The sequence below is a fragment of the Anas acuta genome, chromosome 5, assembly GCF_963932015.1.
Source record: "Anas acuta chromosome 5, bAnaAcu1.1, whole genome shotgun sequence".
NCBI classification, from domain to species: domain Eukaryota; kingdom Metazoa; phylum Chordata; class Aves; order Anseriformes; family Anatidae; genus Anas; species Anas acuta.
The window spans coordinates 47,007,417-47,029,541 of NC_088983.1; the positions used below are offsets into that span (position 1 = coordinate 47,007,417).

The 22,125-nt window shown below is 40.8% G+C and overlaps 1 protein-coding gene across 1 annotated transcript; it reads right to left on the reverse strand.

Moving 5' to 3' along the window:
• Window positions 1–3,681: 3,681 nt before the first annotated feature.
• On the reverse strand, window positions 3,682–17,638 carry LOC137857703 (acyl-CoA (8-3)-desaturase-like). Its single transcript, XM_068684560.1, has 12 exons — window positions 17,260–17,638; window positions 13,685–13,795; window positions 11,830–12,027; window positions 10,972–11,073; window positions 10,682–10,810; window positions 9,213–9,273; window positions 8,812–8,888; window positions 7,912–8,009; window positions 7,204–7,300; window positions 6,170–6,249; window positions 5,326–5,451; window positions 3,682–5,138 (listed from the first exon to the last, which is right to left on the reverse strand). The coding sequence occupies exons 1-12, from the start codon at window positions 17,563–17,565 to the stop codon at window positions 5,087–5,089; spliced, it is 1,437 nt and encodes a 478-aa protein (XP_068540661.1). The 5' UTR covers window positions 17,566–17,638; the 3' UTR covers window positions 3,682–5,086.
• Window positions 17,639–22,125: the final 4,487 nt, after the last annotated feature.

Consider the following 22,125-nt stretch of genomic DNA (forward strand, 5'->3'; position numbering starts at 1 on the left):
CAAAATACTAACCTTAGCACTCAACACTAACTCTAAACTCTACCCCTAAACCAAAATCAGGTGCCTTAGAGTGCTAAACCCTAGTCCTGTCATTAATCATAACCTTAACTCTAGCCCTAATCCTAAACGAGACTCAAATACCCAACTGCTTCTAAACCCCTAACCTAATCCTAATCCAGACACGGACCCACTTTTGGGAATCTTCAAGTGCCATCTGATGAGCACAGTGGCCCTCCGAGTGCTTTCTGAAGCTGAGAGAGCACTGAAGAGCAACGGGAGAATCTGTGCTCACTTTGTCTCTCTGTTTTTGTCAAGGTGAGCCCTCTGGTGGACACCAGGAGTCTTGGCTAGATTTTGACGTGCAGCAGAAGTGACTTTAAGGGCATACCAGAACTTTGAATGCAGTTTGGATACCAGCAGGGGCCTCTCTTTGTCTTTTGTTAGAAGTTAAGAATGTGGAAGTGCCTTTGGTAAACCCCAGGTGCCTCAGAGTACTAATCCCTACTCCTACTATTTATCCTAACCCTAAAAATAGCTGAGTTACTAAATGAAACCCTTAATGTCTACTAAACCTAACTGTGTCCAAGAAACTGACCTACTTACAATAATTTTCAAGTGTCCTCTGATGAGCATGGTAGACATCCAAGTGCTTTTCGGTGTGCTTCACCTGAATCTGAGAGGGCTGTGAAGAGCAGCAGAGGTATCTATATCTGTTTTGATTCTCTGCTACAGACAAGTGCCTTGTGATGTGCACCTGCAGACTTGGAAGGACATTCTGTGCTCCAGAGAGGCCTATGAGTACTTGTTGATGCCCACAAGGAGCTAAAGTAATGTTCTGGGCATGCCAGGAATCTAAAATTAGGTATGGGAACCGAGCCCTCTGTGTGTCTTTCATTAGAATTAAAGAGCCCAGAAATGCCTTTGGTATTGCCCAGGTGCCTTGAACTTCAAAACCTAATCCCGACAATTATCTTAAACCTAAATTGACACTAAAATTTAGCCTAAACTTCAATGGGAACACTAAACTCTGATCCTTAAACTAAATTTAACCCAACTAATGCTAACTCTAACCTTAAACTGCAATCCCTAAACCTAAATCAAATCCAGGTGCCTCATCTCTATCATGAGCACCATGACCTCCGATTGCTTTTAGGTGTGCTTTACCTGAATCTGAGAGCTCTGAATTGCAGCAAGGGGTCTGTGATCAACCAGAATCTTTTGATGCACCTGTGGCCTTGTAGGGTTTTTCTGTGCTCCGAAGAGGTCTGTTGGTGCTTTCTAATGTGCACCAGGATCTCAGGTGACTTTTTTGGGCATGCCAAGAATCTCCAAATGCATTTAGGTATGCCAACAGGGCTCTCTGTGTATCTTTTATCGGAAGTAAGGAATCTGGAAGTGCCTTTGATACACCCCAGATGCCTCAGAGTACCTACATGTATATCTAGTCCTATAATTTATCCTAGCTATATCCCTAACGCTAATCCAAATACTATGTAAAATCTCAAATATAATTACTTCTAAACCCTTAACCTAATCCCAAACCAGGCCACTGATCTACTTCCAGTGGATTAAGTGCCATCTGTGTCCCTCTGAGTACTTTCTGGTATGCTTCACATGACTATGAGAGGGCACTGAAGTGCAGGAGGGACATCAGTGCAAGTTTCTGCCCTCCATGATGGTTTACAAGTATCTGCTCCAGATCAGCAAAGTTTTACATCTGTCTTTGGTGGCTGCTAGGTCCCTCTGAGGGCCAATGCCTAACTCCAACTGTAAGCCCCCTATCCTAACATGAAGCCTTTTCAATATACCCAGTGCTTACCCTGACTCAGACTAAAAATAACCAAGACCCAGTGTTCTATGAGGGCCTTCTGTGCATCACTGTGGCCCCCTGAATGCCTTTGGTGCGCTCCAGTCCCATCTTAATGTTTATTTGAAACTCTAACCCAAATTCTAAACTCAATCATAAACCATACCCTAACCTTAATTCTAAACCAAACACCATCCCTAATCCTATTCCCTACCCTAAATCTTAGCTCATTATCCTAACTGTAACCACCCTTCTAATCCTAACGCCAGCCCTAATCCTAACACTAACCCACTTGCAGTTGTTCACAAATTCCTTCAGATGTTCTCCATGGCCTTGTGAGTAATTTGTTGTGCAGAAGATCCAACATTTGTTTGAAGTGCAAGAAATGTATAGAATCACAGAATGTAGAAAGCTGGAAGGGACTCACAAAAGGATTATTGAGTCTAACTTCTGGCTCCACACAGGACAACCCAAAAATCAAATCATATGTTTGATAGTGTTGTCTGAATGCTTTTTGATCTCTGTCAGGCTTGCTGCTGTGACTGCTTCCCTGAGGAGCCTGTTCCAGTGCCTGACAGCTTTCTGTGAAGAACATTTTCCTCATACCCAGTCTGACCCTCCTCTGTCCCAGCTCCATGCCATTCCCTTGGTCCTGTCACTGTCCCCAGAGAGCAGAGCTCAGCGCCTGCCCCTCCGCTCCCCTCGTGAGGGAGCTGCAGGCCGCCATGAGGCCTCTCCTCAGCCTGCTCTGGGCTGAACAATCTAAGCAGGACATCTCTGGCCCTGCTGCTGCCTACCAGGAGCCCTCACCCCTCTGCTACTTGGGGCACAAAGAGCTTTATCTCTGCAGGGAGCCTAGATAGCTGTTTCCCTTCAGCCAGCACCACCTGTATTTTTTCCATCCCCCAGCAATGTCACTGCTGCCTCTTCTTCCTTTGGCCACTTCCACTCGTTAGGCATTTTCTACCGCTTTTTTTTGCGGCTCTTCTGGCCCTGCTTGACCAGTACTGCCAGCAGGCGCTGGTAGCCTGTCCCTGAGGATGCAGGTAAAGCAGCAGAGACACAGAGTCCTCTGTGCAGTTTTTAGTTTACCCCAGACATATTTTTGCCTTGTGCTGTCCTTTACAGCTCTTTGAGACTCTGAAGCCATCTGCAAGTTGCCAAAGTACAGGATAAACTGCAAAATCTTTTATCCCAGCTAGCTCTTTTCTACTACTGGACAAAGCTCAGCCAAGGGTTGGGGTTAGAGCACCCACTGATGTGTAGCGGCAAAGGAGCTGCCAAAAGAAGGGCAAGGCTGCAAGGAAGTTTCTTCCCCAAGTTTTTTTTCCCCTATGCTATCAGGGTAGGGGGTGGTCCTCAGCCAAGGTTCTGGTAAGTCTTGGGTTAGGATCCCAGAATCTCTTTTTTATTTGCTCCCCAGAGTCTTTGTTTTGCCTGGTGGTCTAAACCAGAGAGGTTGATTTGCCTTTTGATGCACCTAAGAGCCACCCATGTACCTTTTCATATACTCTGTGGCCTTCAGTGTGCCCCCCTTTGTTAGCCCCTGTACATCCTCAGAGTTGCAGTAAGATTGGTGAACAGACGATCTCTGTACCTCATGTTTTTTCCTAAGTCCTTTGTCTGTAATACAAACCTCTTGTCTTCAGTCCAGTGTGGAAAGCTGAGTGGAAGGCAATCTATTCAGAAGGTGCAGTTGATTTATAGATTTTTTTTTGTCTAAGCTAACCATGCTTTTTTTCCAAAAACTAGGAAAAATAATTTTATTTTCCATGTTTTCAATTAGCCCATACCTTTATTATATTTTTACCATCATTACCACACCCCTAAATGAAGGTTCTTTTAGATTTCTCAAACCAGTGCCAGTTTGAGGACTTACAGGGCATGTGTCCAATTCTTATCTACTACAAGAAATTCTCAGCTGAATTCCCACAAACACAACTGAAGAAGGTATTTTTCTAGAGGCATACATGTAGATACATGTAATGTATCCACCCCCCACACACACTTCCAAAATGATTATGTTGAAATGCATAGTTCATTTTGTACTAGTTTGAAAATATATTGGAAGTGTACTGGGGACTAAGAATGCCAATAATCACAGCATTTCCATGAAGAGGGAAATACAGTATGGCTGCATACCAGCTTATAGAATCTGTTCTGGTTCTGCCTTCATTAAACAGAAGAGAATGCAAATTTTTTCCTTAAAGAAACTAGGATTATTTCTTACTAGAAAATTACTAGCACTAATACACATTTGCTTGCAAGTGCACGGTTCCAGGAATTCAGTTGCATTACTTCTTACTTTATTACTCATACACACTACTGGATAATAATACTGTTATTTTTATCTTTACGGCTAATAACCATAAATATAGTTTATGGACAGAAAACACTAAACCAATCTGAGTATTTTATATTAGCAGCTGGCTTTCACTGCTCTTACTACTTACTAATGCCTCCTTTGCTATAATTCCTCAAAAAATCCTTCAAAAAGAAATACAAAAGAAAGTTAGCTATTTTACTTATCAAAGAGCTTGGATCAGATTTGTAAAATATAACAGATCAAAGAAACACACATGAGGAATGCTCCAAAGAGTACCTAAGTAGGAGGCTAAAAAAAAAAAAAAAAAAAAAAAAAGAAAAAAAGCAGTAAAGAAATTTTGAAAAGTGAATTGAGCTTGAACTGTATTTTTGCGTGGCAACTGGGAATGCCTGGTGTTGTTGCAAATACTCTAGAGAGCAATAATAGGAGCAACGCTTATGTTGTTATTCAACTACGTATTACAACTGCTATACTCCAAGTGTAGTTTGTAGTTTATTATGATGTAAGTGCATTGTTAGGACACCACACTAATTCAAAATCCTGTGCAATTTCAAATGACTTCAAGTAAGGAAACATTGTATTAGGTGTTAAACATTGCACATGAGGAGACTGCCATGAACTTGTGTGTGCAGCTACACACCAGTCCATAGATCTGACCTGAACACATGCTCCGAACTGCTTCTTGGCCTTGTTTACTCAGACACTGTTAACAAAAAGTTTCTCCCTGATCTAAGCATTCAGCTCCTGCTGGCCTTATTCACTTTTAACATATCTGAACCAAAATATCAGGAAAGAACAAAAGAAATATTCAGATAACTTCACATTGATCGGAATTGCATCCTTCAGTTCTTATCCATTTTATTCTTTCTTGGAGTCCCTCGTTGTCCCTGCTCCTCAGCTTACTGGGGATGCAAAGACATAGTAGGCTATATGTGGCACCAAACTTTGTCTTCCTATTTGTGTAGGTAGGCATCAAGCCAGAGCTCTCCTGAATTCTTCAAAGAGCTGAGAGAGAGAGAGAAAATGGGCACATTACATGTAGGTGCTTAAGGGAGTGTTGGTGAGGACAAGGGAAACAAACATCTCCACGTGCAGGTTTGCTAGAAAGAGCAAGACAACCCCTGTTCTTAAAAATTCAGTCTCTCCTATATCCTTCTTCAATTTTTTTCCCTATGTGTTAACTGTTACTTACTGCACGATGTCTGCAAAGGCGGTGAGCAATGGTTTGCATTGGTACTCAATGCCATGCTTGGCACACAAGGATTTCACAAGAGGAGCCACCTTCCAGTAGTTGTGTCTTGGCATTGTGGGGAATAGGCTGTGAACGGAGACAAGTTCTCTTTCAGTGCCCCCACAAGAAATATCACCTTTCAAACATTCCTGTTCTGTTCATTATTACTTCCTAGGACTCTTACAGCCCACACTAAACAGAGCTTTTTGCTGCTTCTGTCTCCTCTTTCCTTATGTTGTGCTTGTAGCCCAAGGAACTCATAATATTTTCCTGCTTTACCCCTCCCTTATTCTTCTACTGTTGTCTCTCATATGTCTGTTTTTTCCAAATTAAGTGATACCATAAACTAGGAGAATCCACTTCTGCCCCCTTTCTCCAGCCGTAATCATCTCCGTAACTAGTCAGCACAGGAATGGAGATGGGTCCATCCTTCAGTTGCATATTTCACTACTCCATCAGGGTATAAACAGGTTGCCTTGGCACACACATTTTCACAGATGCATATGAACTACCACTTTGAATAAGACTTGTTGCTACCTGTATGTTTCCACAGATCCTGCCCATATTCCATTTTCAATCATAATTCCAATCTTCCTGTGGGCCCACAGTGAAGGTATTGAATTAACACTATCATGATCTTTAGGGTTTTCAGATTTAGACAAACTCACTGGTGCCAACAACAATTTGTAGGATTCAGAGCAGAGAATAGTTTTTTGTTTTTTTTTTTTTTTTTGTTTGTTTTTTTTAAAAAAAAAAAAGAAAATAAGAAAAAAGAAAATAAGAAAAAGAAAATAAGTATACTCACTGATGTTCAATCTGAAAGTTCAGATGCCCGGTAAACCAGTCATTGAACAGGGACTGCTCAACATTACATGTTGCCTGGAGCTGGAGAAGGGGAAAAGAAAGGCAAAATTAGTACAGGTTTGTTACTGCAGCCTTTTCCATTTGTCTCAAGACAAATGTGCTATACTGTGCTACTCTGTTCTGTTGTTCTCTTTCAGACCAAGCTGAGCTACCTCAAGGCAAGAATCATAATCCTCCTTCCCTTGTGTAGCAGCAGTTATACAGACCAGCTAGCATGGACCATGGTAAAACTAGGGGTTGGCTCTGTGCTCCTGAATAACACAGTCATGTTCTGAGTCTTCTCAAACCTACATCTCCAGAAAAAACAGATATGGACAGGTGCTTCTGTGATGGTTTTACTGCTAGCCTCCAGTAAGTCACTGTGCAAAGAGGGGATAGTAGTTGACATCTTGTTGGTGCAAAGGAGCTCAGCCAGAGCAGGACATGAACTTCCATCTCTTCAGGAAAAATGGTCCGCCACTAAACCATGTCCCTAAGTGCCACATCCACATCTCTTAAACATGTCCAGGGATGGGGACTCCACCACTTCCTTGGGCAGCTTATACCAAGGCCTAACCACCCTTTCCACAAAGAAATTCTTCTTTATATCTAATCTAAATTTATCCCAACTTGAGGCTGTTTCCTTGTGTCCTATCATTTGTCGTCTGAGAAAAAGAGACCAACACCTATGTTGCTCCAGCCTCCTGTCAGGTAGTTGTAGAGACTGATGAGGTCTCCACTCAGACTCCTTTTCTCCAGATTAAGAAAGCCAAGTTTCCTCACCCACTCCTCACATGTTGCTTTTTAGTCCCTTAACCAGCTTCATTGCTCTTCTCTAAACATGTTCCAGCAACTCTTTTTTTTTTTTTTCTGCAGTCATCCTATTAACCTTCACTTCCCAGCAGGATTCACCCTTAGTGCAATACAGTAGCTGCTCGTCTTGTGGTTAGAATTTGTACCTGTATGGCCACAGTTCCCAAGGGGAAAATATTTTACCTGGGTAGACACCCAGTCCAAATTCTTGTCGTAGTAAATATCCATTGGGATATGGTTCATCTGTGAAACCCAGACAAACCAGCTGCTCTCCAGCATCCTGCACAACCAAACAAGAGGCCAGAATTCAGTAACAAGTAAATGAGTCAATGATGAGCCATTGAAATGACAACATAGCCAGGCTTACAAATGCATGGGAGAGCACCAGCCTGGCTAATCCAGCACCTGGAAGTTTCATATTTCCTTATAAAACTCATCATTACTTAATATGTCTTGGTATGAAAATGAAGTAGCCTGGCATTCATCCTGGTTTTATTTTTAACTAAGGACCAAACTAGATAGAAACAGTAAAATGATCTAAGCAGAGTACGTCCACTGAAGGCTATGCTGCTGATTAAAACATTTGCAAGCCCAGGGTAACCCTTTTTCCTGTTAAATATTCTTTAATTAGTGGCAGAACCAATATCAAAAGCACTGAACATTACATAAGACAAGCATTTCTCTATTTGGTAATCATTCAGTTACGTCTCTGCTTTCACAGAAAATTATTAAGCAGAGTTTAACTTAAAAAAAAAAAACAAACAAACAAAAAACAAACAACAAAAAAAAGAGTTGGTAAAAGAGAACACAGAAGAATAAGAACAAGGAAGAGGCAGACAGATGGAAAGAATACACAAAGGAAGGCTGAAGAATCTTTTAAAAAGATGTTACCTGAATATAAAGTAATATGCCAGGAGACTCTTTATTTCTAATAGTGATCCATAGGTAAAAAAGAATCTGATATAGAAGGTCAGCATCCAGGCCAAGTCCTACCAAACCCGAAGACAATAAAATCATTAGAAACTGCATTTCCTAAATCTTTTTTCTAAGCATCACGTTATACGTAAAAGAGAACTTTATACATTCAACTTCTGTAGGTTTTTGCTGTAGTTGTTTGCTAAATTGAAAGAACTAGAGAAAACCAAGTTACAATAAAGTATCAATGCTTTCTTTTCACTCTATAATTGAATTAAATTTTATCATTTACTCCTAGTAAGTGGATTAATATGTTAGCAAATAGCTAGGCATTCAGAAACCCAAGTATAAGACATATCAAATCATTTACAATGACTCCACAGTGAACAAAGTGCTAGACCAGCTATTTTATTTTGCCTGGAGGTTGCTCTACCTTTCTGTATTCGTAACACATGCAAGAGAAGGAAAAACGAAGCATAAGCACTGTCTGCCTGGCATAGGAAGCAATGCAAATTATATGCATACTGCTGACAAATAGAGGACAGCAGCTCCTGCAAATCCACATTCTCCTGTTTCTGAACACTGTGGACATGCACTTCATGATTTTGCAAGCAAGACAAGGCAGTGCAGGTCAAATAGCCCACTGATTGTTTCCAGGCCTTTATCAGCGAGCTGGGGAACATAATGTGTTTAGCAGAAAGGATACATAGCCACTGAAAAATGCTGCACCAACCTGACTGTCTTATTAGGCCTAACTGATGAGCAAGCTGGGTCATGCAGCAGGGCCTGAACTCTTGAGAGAAGTAGGCTCCATGTTCAGGAGAAGGATTGGAAGCCCACAGCTAACCCCATGGTTGCACAAACAGCAATACTTACCACCCAATACCTCTTGGTATATGCGATATAAAATGTGTGGCAGTGGAAGTAGGTGGGAAACAGGAGCGGAGGAAGAGCTGTAATGGAGAAATCATTATCACTGGTAATATCGTTTACTGAATGACAGATATCAAATCGCAAATTGGAAGCAAAGGATCCCTGAACAACTACTCAATATAGATAGTAGTCTGAAGTATTTTAGGGCTGCTATCATCCAGAAACTTCTGGATGATCTCAACATGCATCAAAGAAGACTAACATTTAGCGATCCTTGAGCCTGCTAGTCTCAGGAGGTAAAACAGAGATAATATGAGAAGCTCTTTGAAGTTTGACTGCAGCTCCAAAGTAAGATCTATAAGCCCCATTAGTAATAAGTGTCGCAGGAGAATGAAGATACTCACTAATGAAGAAGTATTTGTGCTGGTGATTATATGGCATGTATTTTTTCTTTTTGATTCCAAGCTGTGAAAATAAACAATAAAACAATGAGTGGAAACTAAGTAATCCGTACAGGTAACTTGCCATTTTCCATCATTCTTCCCCAGAAAGCACTCTTTTTGCACACTTTCCACAACCATCATTACTGTCTCCCTCTCATGCAACCGTCCTATTACTTTACATACATAGCATACATTACTTTACATACATAGCGTCCTATTACTTTACATACATATGCTTTTGCTACAAACCCTCACTCCAGTGACTGCTTTAATGCTTTACTCTGTGAAGTCCTACAGAAATAAGCATTTAAGCAAACCTGGGACTTTTCTTCAGGAGGAGAAAAGTGAAATGTGATTGCTGAAAAGTAGTTCTACATATACTTAAAACATACCTTGGGACATAGCAGGAAATAAATTACCGTCAGATACCACCATTATCTGTGTTGGAAAGGAATAAGGTAGTAAAAGCTATACCTGAATGTGTTATCCATTAAAAGATGGTGTGACCCATAAGCATGAGTTATGATAAAAATTGAGAGTAAATTGAGGTGAGTTTTAACTGTTGAATCTCTTGTTTTTGTGTTCTTTGTTCATTCATAAGTCACTTGGCACAAGCTTACATACCACGGTACTAAATTATACTACCAGTCAAAACCAGTCGTTTTCTTTGTTTTCATTTTCTGCTTTTTTCTTTGATTCTGTAAACTTAAGTGACAATTTCAATGGAAGAAAAAATAAAATCACTGCTGTAGTTCTTCTGACAAGGCCTCAAAAACTGATTAACTTGTGCAGTAAAAGGGCTGCAGCATTGTCCTCAGCTGTTGCTCCTGGCAGTGGCCTAGCAGTACAAGCTGAGAGCACCTTATGTAGTCAAATAACTTCTGCACATGAGAGGCACTTGACAATAACCAGTCCCAGAAAATCGCAGAAACAGCCAGCCACTGTTTCTTCAGCACTGTTGTGCCAGCTGCCTTTCACGTCAAGGCATAAAGAAACCAGAGCAACCTGCATCTGTGAGCCTTAGACATTAATATTAAGAAATAATCCCAGACTAACTGCATACATGCTTTATATTAGTGTTCACAAGTTATCTAATAATCAGTCATTACTGAGCTGTTACAAAACCTAGTAGGTCATTAAGTTGCTATAACCATTAGTAGTCTTTTCCTACTGGATTTTCCCTCCTATATGTAATGCACATTTGTCTCTTATTTGTTTACAGCAACTTCTCAAATGCTTGAGCAACTTTTAAATAGTATAATATAAACTATGACCTGCTCACCATGTCTAAAGAAAATTGACAGATGAAAATCTTTTTTTCAGAAACTATGATTACAGTTTTAGATATTTATGATATACTGTGCTTTTTGCTGAGTAGGGCGTTCTTCTCAGTTGCTAGTACATGACCACATGCACACACAGACACTGACCTCCACAGAGAATTTCTTCCCCAAAGTAAACAAGAACGGGTGCATATCAATATCAGGATCTTTCTGGAAGCAGTTGGGTTTGGCATGGTGTCGGGAATGCAAAAGAGTCCACCATTTGGCTGATGCTCCCTGTTTAAGTGAAGAACAGAGCATGAGAACCACAATGCTCTCAGAGACAGATTCTTTCCCTTCTTTGCCCAGTGCTGAGCACACTCCTACAGAATCTTCAGAACACACACTTGCAGAAAGGCCATCAAATCAAGCAAGTTGTTCCAGGATCAATCACTTACAATCAAGTGGCACATGACAAACTTATGCAGCAAGTGGTTCCACTTTGTCTTCTTGAAGACTGAGAGATGTCCTAAATCATGTTGTAGCCATGAAGCCTGGACCTGAAAGAGGAAAAAGGAAATCTTGGGAGTAGCACAAAAGGGGAGTCAAGACCATCATTGCCTCTAAATTGGAGAGACATGGATTTGATGGATGGACCACTTGGTGGATAAGGAAATAGCTGGATAGCCACACTCATAGTTGTGGTTAATGGCCTGGTCATAGAATCATATCACAGAATCATGGAATTGCTTGGGTTAGAAGGCACCTTAAAGACCATCTAGTTCCAGCCCCAGTTCCTTGGGGGAGAATGCCACCCACTAGATCAGGTTGCCCAGGGCCCCATCCAACCTCACCATCAACATTTCCAGAGACAGGGCATTCACAGCTTCTCTGGGCAACCTGTTCCAGTGCCTAACCACTCTCTGAGTAAAGAATTCTCTCTTAACATCTAATCTAAGCCTCCTCTATTTCAGTTCTAGGACAAGGAGGAATGGTTCTAAGTTATCTGCCTGTGTAAAAAGTCACAGATGGCCTTTAACATCCCTTCCAACCCAAACCACTCTATGATTCTGTGAATACATCTCGGGGAAAGAAAAAAAAAAAAAAAAAGCTACAGATTAGGCATACTGGGAGCTCACCACAATTAAGAATTTCTTCTTTGCATCTTCTGTGAAACACAAGTCATATAGAAGTTGTCATCTTAAGCAAAGGAGAACTATACCAAGTAAGGTAGTGGAGAGCTACGAAACTGCAATAGTATGTGTATGAAAGTTGACATAAGTCCATGCATACATGTTGTGGACTCTGTTGCTTACCTGAGAAGTGCTCAGCATCACCAGAGAGACAATAAAGGGCATTAAGGATGTTCCAAAGTAGAAGAGAACGAGCCAAGCAGCAGTATCCAACAGGAGGATGTGAGCAAGGTGCAAGAAGAAGAAGAGTTTATTTGGCTTCAGAAGTCCCATTTTCTCAACACTGGCACGCAATTCACGGAAGTCTTTTACAAGCATTTTCTGTGGAAAGCACAAGTGTTACACATTCCCTGCTCCTAGAGCGTAGCACTGCAGCCTTAAAAGCCAATAAACATTTCAAGCAAAGAAAGAAAGATCAAAGTCTGTTCAAATGGACAAGAGCTGGACTTGCACACCAGTAAACTTCATCACTGTTCTCCTACAACTACTCTATACCTTTGCCCAATAAAATACATAGAGCAGAGGAGTAAGCAGAAGCCATTACAGAGCAAAATGTCTGTACCCCCAGCCCCTAAGACTATGTCTAGCACCTGTGCTTCTTCCACCATCTCCTTGGCAATAACACAGGGGTCATGCAACAGATGTTTAGGGCTGTAATATCTTCTGAGTGCTATTGGTCCATAGTCACCAGAGCCCAGCACTACTCAAACATTGCCAGGCAATAGTGAAGGCATGAAGATTAAAAAGACATCCAGAACATTTCCTCAAATAATCAAATTAGGGGGAAAAGTGTGCGTGTGTAAAGCACTTATTAGAAGGCATACCGTATGCATATGATGACATTAATCCTCCTCTGCCATCACTTTCACCAGAACAATGCATGCCTTCACTTTACCCTTCCCACAATTAACAGGGGAGGGTCAAACGTCTGTACAAAAAATGGAACCCATAGCCCAGCTGACCTCATGTTGGTCACTGAGGAAGTAATATGGAAGAAGAAGGGACCACAGTACACATACTAGACCAACTTACCTTTGTCTTTACCAGCTCAGCAGATACCTCACAAGCCTGGCTGCTGTCTCCATGAAGCCCAGTCCAAAGGAGACTGCCAGACCAGTTTGCCAGTCATTTCTGGGAAATGGAGTTTGCAAGGAGCAAGGCACATGCAGGCTCTAGTGCAGGCCAGCTGTGGGGAATCGGCAAGGCACAGCCTCACATGGATAGGACATTCTATCCATATATATAGGAATTATGAACTTGCTGTTCTGGGAATTGTTTCTAATGCATGGGTTACATGATGGCACGTTACCTTGTTCCCCTTCAGCATGAAATTATGCAAAGGAAGTCAGGGCAGACAAGGAGGAATAGAAGAAAACAGTCTGGGATATAGGAAAGCAATTAGGTGCATACAACCCTGTGGACAATTGCACTCCAAGACTGCTTCTGATCTATTGTCTGCACCCCTCTTTGGCATGTAAGATTGGTTATTCACACACTGGCATCAGCAGTTAAACAATTTGACCTTGAGACTGCTACAGTAGACTGTCCAAAAGGGCAATGAATTAAGTTTCACAGTGTATTGTCAAGGCTGATGCACTCTACCTGCATTCTGTCCCTACAGATACCTACAACAGAAGGGGAATACAGTCTGAAAAGTTACTATCTGTTGAAGAGAACTACTGAGTGGTTGCTTAGATCTTTCTCAAAGCAGGGGAAAGAAAAGTTGATAACAAATATTCATGAGAGCCAAACAAGCTTCTATACCTTATGCAGTTGCTGGGATAAAAATTTCTTAGGAATCTCATTCTCTGACAAATAATGTGGATTTAGACTAATACTCGTTTAGGATTTTTAAGTAGTAACAAAAAATTGTGAAGAACCTGGATCACATTGTTCTAGAAACTACACTGATCTAGAAAATCAAGTAATAATCTCAGAATATTTGCCTTTAATCTTTGGTTTATGAGGATAAACTTACATTTTTAGTGGGCTCAATACTGGGTTGATCTGGTGCCAGCTCCCCGATCAGCAGTGGCTTCAAGTACTTGTTCACCAGCAGCTTGTCAACATGGAATGCTACAAACGCATCCTGCAAACGCAGAAGAGTAAAGAAAGAGATAAGAAAAACCATCGTGTTACTGACACCGATCTCCTCAATATGCTGTGCATGCTAAAACATGGAGGAACCACAGTAACAAAGACCTTTCTATCTCCTCATTTTTTCACCTTCCCCTCCATTACCTTTACCATAATCTCTTCTTAAATGAGATTTTATTATTTAACTGGCAAACAGAGAAGGTCTGGCTTCAAAAACTGAAATTACTATGGGTATGCAAGCTGCATAATACAAAATTGAAATGAACACAATTACATGTCTAAAGTGGAATTTAGTTTCCTTGCCTTTTTTCCCCTTCTAACCCCAATTTTAGTGATCTTTCACTCACCCTTGACAGTCAGGTGTCCAAAATACCTTCCATCATCAAACTAAAAACATATTTATTGTAAATTTATCAGAAGACTGTTTGCCTTTTAAATCCAACTTCTTAAAGGAAAAAAGATCTGGTGGTTGTTATTCACAGACATAAAGGATTTTGACCTTTCAGAAATATACCATTCTCAAAGAGTAAATTCTTACTTTTCCCCAACTAGTCAAGTAATAGCATCAAGACTTATGTTATATTAAGGCTAAGTAACGATGGAAAACTAAACTATAAGTAATACAAGCTCTGGAGGAGGAGATGGACAGGTGATAGCAATGAGAAGCCTGATTTAGGAAACGTGTCACAGCAACAATCCAACCAGCCCTGGGAAGAGAAATCCACTCCCAAATTAACTAATACAGGATGGATTTCGTTGAGGACTAAGTGACGTATGTAGGGAGCTTTTTTCTAGCACTTGGAGATATTCGTACAGAAATTAATGCAAGAATGCAATTTATATGAACAAGCCTGGTTAGGTGTTACTGATCTCTCACAAAGATAAAAGCATGAAAAAACAACAGTGTGATAGCTTCCAGGCAGGGCTAGGGACAGAAAGGGCAGAAACACAGAGGAGGAAACGACTTCACTGACAGAAAGAGCATGTAGGGAGTAGCTGGAGCCCTGAAAAAGACAGGAGTATGCTGATATGCCACAGCTGAGAAAAAGCTGAGCTGAGCTGTGAATTCACTCCACCCAAACTCCTCCCAAAGATTCTCCAGCTGTGGAAAATGGCTTTTATACATCCAAGCAAACTTACTTCAACTTACTGCTCTTCTGGCATGTCTGCTTTTGCACCGTCTTTCATCTGTATCAATTTTTGTCAGTCTAACCCAAACAGAGTGTTTTACTGCATTCCAACACCCTGCAGGGCTACTCTGTGCAAGCGTGAATTAAGAATGGTTGTGTGGCAAAAAAAAAATTAAAAAAAAAAATCTGTTCAGCTAATTGCTTTGAGTGAACTGCTACAGAATCTGTCCTATATTCTGAAATAACAAAATAACACAGGCCTGGGCAACTGCATGACTAGCTATGCTGCCTATACGCCTCAGACTAAGTACTGAGCACACAGTCGCTATCACAGTGAATCTCTGCCAGCAATTCCAGCAATTGAATTTGGCAATAAATCCCAGTTTTAACAACAAACAAGAATTGTCTCTGCAAAACAATCTACAGCAAGTAACTGTATTTCATGCAACACTGCACATCATTACAGCCTTCAAAACTCAAGCAAATTTGGTTAAACTGCAACCCAGCCTCAAGACAGTTGTTTCTGTTTCCTAAGTTACTTCATTCCTTAACTCTGCTTTTCTATACTTTGTGAGAAGACACTTCAACAAAATCAGCAGTAACAGGGCTCTTCTTTACAGTTTTGTGCGGTGCGACCCTTGCTAATATTGTGGCATTAATCATACTCAGTATTTCCGCTCCTCTTCTCAATTTTGTTAATTAATGCTCCTTCCTCTTTTTGTCTGCATCCACTACAACTAAAAGGCCTGTGAGATTCACGCCATCTCATGAAACTCCACTGAATACAGAAGAGGAATTACTTCTGTACTGGGTCTGTCTGGGATGTTAACTTTCCCTGCAACATTCAGGTTGTAACTCAGTGTGGAAATAAAGTTTGCTCCAAACAAGACAGCTCAGGTTCACATATAAACAGGATACAAAGTACAGAATTCCACAAACCCTAATTTATCTTGCTTCTGTTATAGATTGACCAGTGCCAACTTGGTTCTTTCTGCTACATGATCCTGCAGTCTAGCTGTGCCTATAGCAAATATTCCATCTTTTACTTGCTTTCACCTGTTTTTCTGAGGCTGAGATGCACAGCCTGCAAGCATACACAGTTCAAGCAGGACAAGATACTCCAGTATCACATGTATCAATTAGCTTTGGAATTAAAAAATCTGAGGATTCTGCCTTGTCAGAAATAATGATACTACAGTTATATTTGTTCTTCAGCCTGTCAGAAGCAAAGTGAAAAACCTTCCTATTAATTTTATTTGGAGGCCTCAAGCTACAGTTTCATCATATTCCCCCCTGCCTCCTTCCATACACATATAGCCACATGTTTTCCCATTGTAGTGTGCAGCTTATTTCATGTGCACAAGCGTGAAGACACTTCGAACTTTTGTCTCACAAAACTGGCTAAATTCTGACAGGGCTTATTATTTGGATATGGCATCAACCAGTAAGAGCTAGCTCAGATCCTAGAAACAAAGCACCTGTATTTTTCAAGTTCATCCATTATCTGGGACTACCCAGCATCCTAAAATGAAAGAAGTCTGACAGTGCTAACTAAAGCAAATGAATGATGGAAAATATGGAATGCAAAGTGTTGCTAATATAAAATTTGAAGTTTCAACTCAGTGGACTGAAAATTATTATATTTTTTCATGAATATCAGTCATCCCCCATGTGTGAGAGATTTAGAAACTATTTACCTCGAGTTGTTTTTCAAAATACAGAGCAAGGATGCAATCCTGTTTGTCATATCTTTGTATAGATGCTGATTTACTACTATTTTCAGCATAACCTATACATACTAGAACACCAGAACTCCAGAGAATTTGCTGAACAATTTCCTTTGTTCCTACAGATTTCCATAGCTTTAAAGATAGTGGTCAAAAAGGAAAGGTGATGAGCAGATGTCTTTTTGCCCACAGACTAACTGACCAGCAGCTTGACATCAGATAGCCATCTGATTCTTCCAATTTTGTTCATTCCAGGGATCATAGGGACTATGGGCAATAACTGCAGCAACTTTCCTAGAAAACTGCTTGGGAGAGCATGCCACCTTCACTTCCCCTCCAAATTAAGTCAGGGAAGCACTTTGGAAGAGATTTCTTTACTAAGATAAGGAGAGCAACTACTGCAGTTGCCACAGGACTGCTGCAGTACCACTTGCAGATTCCTCACCATATGCAACCACCACAGTACGCTTCCAGTAGCTCTAAAGTGAGCTCAAGAGATAAGAGCCATCCTGAAGTCTTCATCTGGATTACAACCACAACCCTGGTGCCCCCACCTTCGCTGCCCTCTCCATCCATCCCCAGCCTGTGACATCCCTCACCGTGACATCCTGCCCGGCATGGCTGCTGAGGAGCCGGGCACCCCCGGGATGCCTCTTGTAGAAGTGGCTGATGTCGTACACCTTCCTGTCGATCACCAACCACCGGTCCTGGGGTGGCGGACCCCGACCTGAGTGCTGCGCAATCTCCTCCCAGGTGAAGCAGCGGCGGGACCACAGGGCCGAAGAAGCCACCACCGGGTCTGGGTCTGGGTCTGGGTCCGGGTCCAGGTCTCGGTTCTGTTTCTGGTCCTGTTTCTGGACCTGGTCCCCAGCTGCCCAGTCCCCATCGCCTTGCAGCAGCACCATCCTCCTGCTGCTTCTCCTCCAAAGGCAGCCACCCTGCTCTGTGCCTCCCCAGGTGTATAAGGGATGAGTCAAGCCCCGACCCGCCCCCCAGCCCACACCTCCCTCAGTTTTTCAGCCCTGAGAGAAATGACAGAAGTGTTGAAGAGCGTGCCTGGATGCAGGCAGAGCCCCTCTGGGCTTCACTTATTCCCCAAACAAGCAGACAGACAGACTCACAGCCTCCTCTTCCCTGTCCTGGCCCCTGCATTGCAATCCAGGCATAAAAAAATGCACTACTATTGAGTGTTAGACCGCTTTTTCTCACCTAGCTCATTCTGTTCTCAAGATGTGCTTACTGGGCTCTCCAACCATCAGGGAAAATCTCGCTTAAAATATACCTCTTGTTACCTCCTCCAAGAAGAATGAACATCCAGAATGCAGAGAAAAATGGGAAGGATTCCCCCAAATCAACATTCTTCTCAGGGATGGAGAAGTTAGGATATTCTCAGGAATAATCAAAACACTTTTCTGATGCAATCGAGCAAAGAAAAGATATTCAGCAAAACAGAGATGCAGCATGCAGCACTGCAACCTTCCAAAAATATGGGAATGATCAGGTTTCTACAGCTCCAAACACAGGATGAATTAATCTTTGAGGAGGAGGGTTTTTCTCAGACATTCTGTCAGCTTTAACTTGTAGCAGTAGTACTACCTGGGTATCACTGGAGTAGCAGAGAATTTGAAGATGATTTTCTTGTCCACAGCCCAGTTGCTAAACGCATGGCTGAAGAAGTGATACTTTGGCTGGAACAACTAGGCCCACAGGCTTCACATTATGAAGAAAAATTTAGGAGGTAACTTGTTACCTCTCCCCAAAAATATCACTCTGTATCTCTGTTGGGATATTACAGCCTATGAACCTCTTTGTAAAAAAGGTGATTTATATACCAAGAGCAGGGCAGGGAGGAGGAGGCTTCCACAGTGCCCTTTGCACTGGAAAGTCTCCACATTTTATGCTTTTTTTTTTTTTTTTTTTTTACCTTGGGTAAGCTTTAGATGGCAAGCACAAAATATTATGTGAGGTTGTGATGATAGGCTATGATAGGCTATGAAACTGTTTTTTTCTCCCCCTGCCCTTCCCTCCCACTTCTAAAATTACTAAGTAAACTGTCAGGGGAAAAATAGTACTATTAATTCCAGGAAATTAGAATTAATTACAAAATAGCACTTGGTTCAGCTTTTCTTGTCTTTCTTAAGAAGGTCATAACATTCACATAATTTTCTCTTTTAATTTAACAACAGGCCATAAAGTCATGAAAATATTGTAAAAACACACCTGAATCAATGATTTCATTATTCCATATAAAGAGAACTCATGTTAAAGCCTGTATCAACATCAGTCAGGATGGAGAAGCACACAATTCAGATAATTTTCAAAGGATGTTATCAAATCTGAAAAATAAATTTGTCAGAGTTACCACTATTATATAATTTGCAATATTCCCCTTGATCTAATTCCTAAACATTTGTAACATTTCTCACACACTTGCATTTTTCTTCCTTTACTTTTGAGTCTGCTTGGGATAACAAAGTTCTCACTTAGTAATAATTCTGCAGTCCATGGTTCTGGTTAGAAAATTATTAGATCCAAATAACCATCAGAAATCTTACAGCTAACACAGTTAAGCTGTTTAAATAGTGTTTATGGCTTTTCTCCTTTATAAGAAGAGGTGAAAAGACTCAAATTGAATTCTCAGCACAGCTGCCAATGACAGCCAATAAAATAAGATGCCTTAGAAAACGTTTAGCAGTCATTATCATCGATGTGTTTTGTTTCTTCTCTTCTTTTGCAGTAGGCAGTCAGAAAACATCTTTTTCTTCTTGTTTCTGGGCTTTGCCATCCCTCAGTCTTACTTTTGGTACTTTTTACAGACTATGTTTGAGATAAGCCATCTCCAGTGCACCAGTACACGCCTTTGGGACTACAGCACAACGTGTTCCTTTCAACATCCCTCCTACATTGAATACTCAATGTTGAATATTCAGTAAAGAAAGAATTCAGCTCCCCTTGCCCTAGCTGATTCCTCCTTATCTGCTTTTTCTGACCATAAATTCCACATGAATTTAAATAACTTCAACAATATGACTTAGACATTTCCTATTTTTCCTGTTTCAACTTTATCTCTACCTCTCTGAGGACACCGAGATGGCCAGGGAAATCTAGCAGTACACAAGAGATTTAAAGTCACATCCCTCTGATACTTTAACTTTTTAATGATTCACAGGTTACTAAGTAAAATACCTGAGAAAGTACCTTTTTTTTTTTCCCCAATCATCTTTTACATAAAGCTGCAGGTAGCACTGGATCACTAAGATGGGCGTGGAAAAGCTCCCCCCTGTATGCTATGGCTTTTAGTACACTAAGTACTCAGTATTCCTAAGTGCTTAGCTGCACTTGGTAAGCTTCTTGATTGGGGCCAGAGTGGAAGATGTGTATGCCTTTAGACTCCTACAGGTGTGAGGTTAAAAAAAATAAAAATAAAAATAAAAATAAAAATAAATAAAAATAAAAATAAAAATAAAAATAAAAATAAAAATAAAAATAAAAATAAAAAAAAAGCATGATTCATTCAGAAACTGTTGGTTGGAAACTTTAGTGAGAGGTATTAAGCAGCACTGAGAACCTGCCTCTTTCAGTAGATAGTTAGCCAATCTATTAAGTACTTTCACATATGTATGTATGTATGTTGAACCCTTGGATAACTGAACCTTTAATTACTCCAGAACGCACCACATAATACAGTCAGAGAAGAAACTGCCATGTAGTTTGGATGGAACTCATGACTTCACCATTCCTCTCGGTCTATAGACATTACTCTGAAAAAAATGCTAATAATAATTGCTACTGTATCAGCCAACTGATACAATTGAACAATACATTTGGTAACAAACAGGTCATTAATCAGAGTCACAGCTATCTATTACATGAAGCTACTCTTTTTTTTTTTTTTTATTGGAACACCCTCCCACCTGCCATTAAGCTAAACTTAGGTATTTACAGTATTGCTACCCTCTGTTTTCACATTTTGCAATGTCATTTCACAAGAACAGATCAAGCTGCTAAAAAGATAAACATCAAATAATGACTGGAGAATCTACCTACCTGCTATCCAGTTCTCTCACGTATCACACATCTCGTTCTGTGATCCACTCTTCCTCTCCTTTCATCAGGGTGAAGTGGAACAAACCTGCATCATGGTCCTCTTAAACTCTTGTGTCATGTCAATGCGTAAATCATCAAGCCTAAAAGTAAAAATAGTTTTTGGGGTGGAGCTAAATGAATCTTGAATACAGATTAGAGTCTGAACACTGATTTTCCAAACTGAGCTGTTGCACCTCATAAGTGATTCAAATACTTGCTGACTCTGAGAAGAACTCTGTTGGTTCCCTTTCTGCAGGCCATGGACCACATGGCAGATTCTTGAACACCAGAGAAACATTAGCTAGATGAATGACACCAAAGTCATGTCTTTAACCTTCTTTAGCATGCACAAACGCTGAAAAAATAGTCTTTTATTCCCATACAGAGTATGACTTGAATACTGATGGACTCCATAATCAATTTCTACATTTGGAAAATGTCCTAATAAGTAATCCAAGATGATTAGAGCTATAATAGTGATTGCATTTCTGCTATGCTTTAGACTAAATATGTCCCTGCCTGCTAACACACTATCTGGGGGGATGTTCTTTTACCCTGTCAGGAGGGGCAACCGACAACATATTTGCAACAGTTTTCCTACGACAAATATTTTGAATTGTTCTGAATGACAAGAAAGAAGATAAGGTATTGATTTGCTTGATTATCAGCATATCAGGCTCAATATGCCTTCCTGCATTTGCTATTCTGGACTGGTAGAAAATCAATTCAATGTATTGCGTAGACTGCTTCCTTTGTTTTTGTAACTGAGTAAAATCTTTTTGATGGCTTACTCTTTCATTACAGTTGTGTGGGCAATGGTAACAATTTCTCTATGTCACTATGAATTTCAACACAAGTAACTGATGTATATAGCCAGAACAGCCACAGTGCAGACACCAAAATCTCCATAAACAGGGATCTCTAAACAAGCAAAATGATGCACAAACTGGAGGGGAAAAACAAACAAACAAACAAACAAACAAACAAAACAAAACAAAACAAAACAACAAAAACAAAACAAAACAAAACAAAAAAAACCTATAACAACAGAAACAAACAAAAGTGCTGCAGCATGTTCTCACCTTGCAGGAAGGTGTTGGAGCTACTCTTTTTGATTAGTGAGAGTTGGTGGGACAGATATCCTTGACCTGTAGAGGTCAGGCAGAAAATCAACTTGTTCACTACCCACAGCATGGGGAAGTCTGCTATGTTCGCTCCACCTGCACTGGCTTGTGGCTGGAGTGATGCCCATGCTCCAGTTCCTGTCAGCCAGCAGAAAACACTGCTCAAAGCTCTTAAAACTGCTGTGTCTGCTGTAGTCTGCACTGGGGGAGCTGTCCTCCTAGACATGCCTCTCCTGCCTGGCCATCAATGCCAGG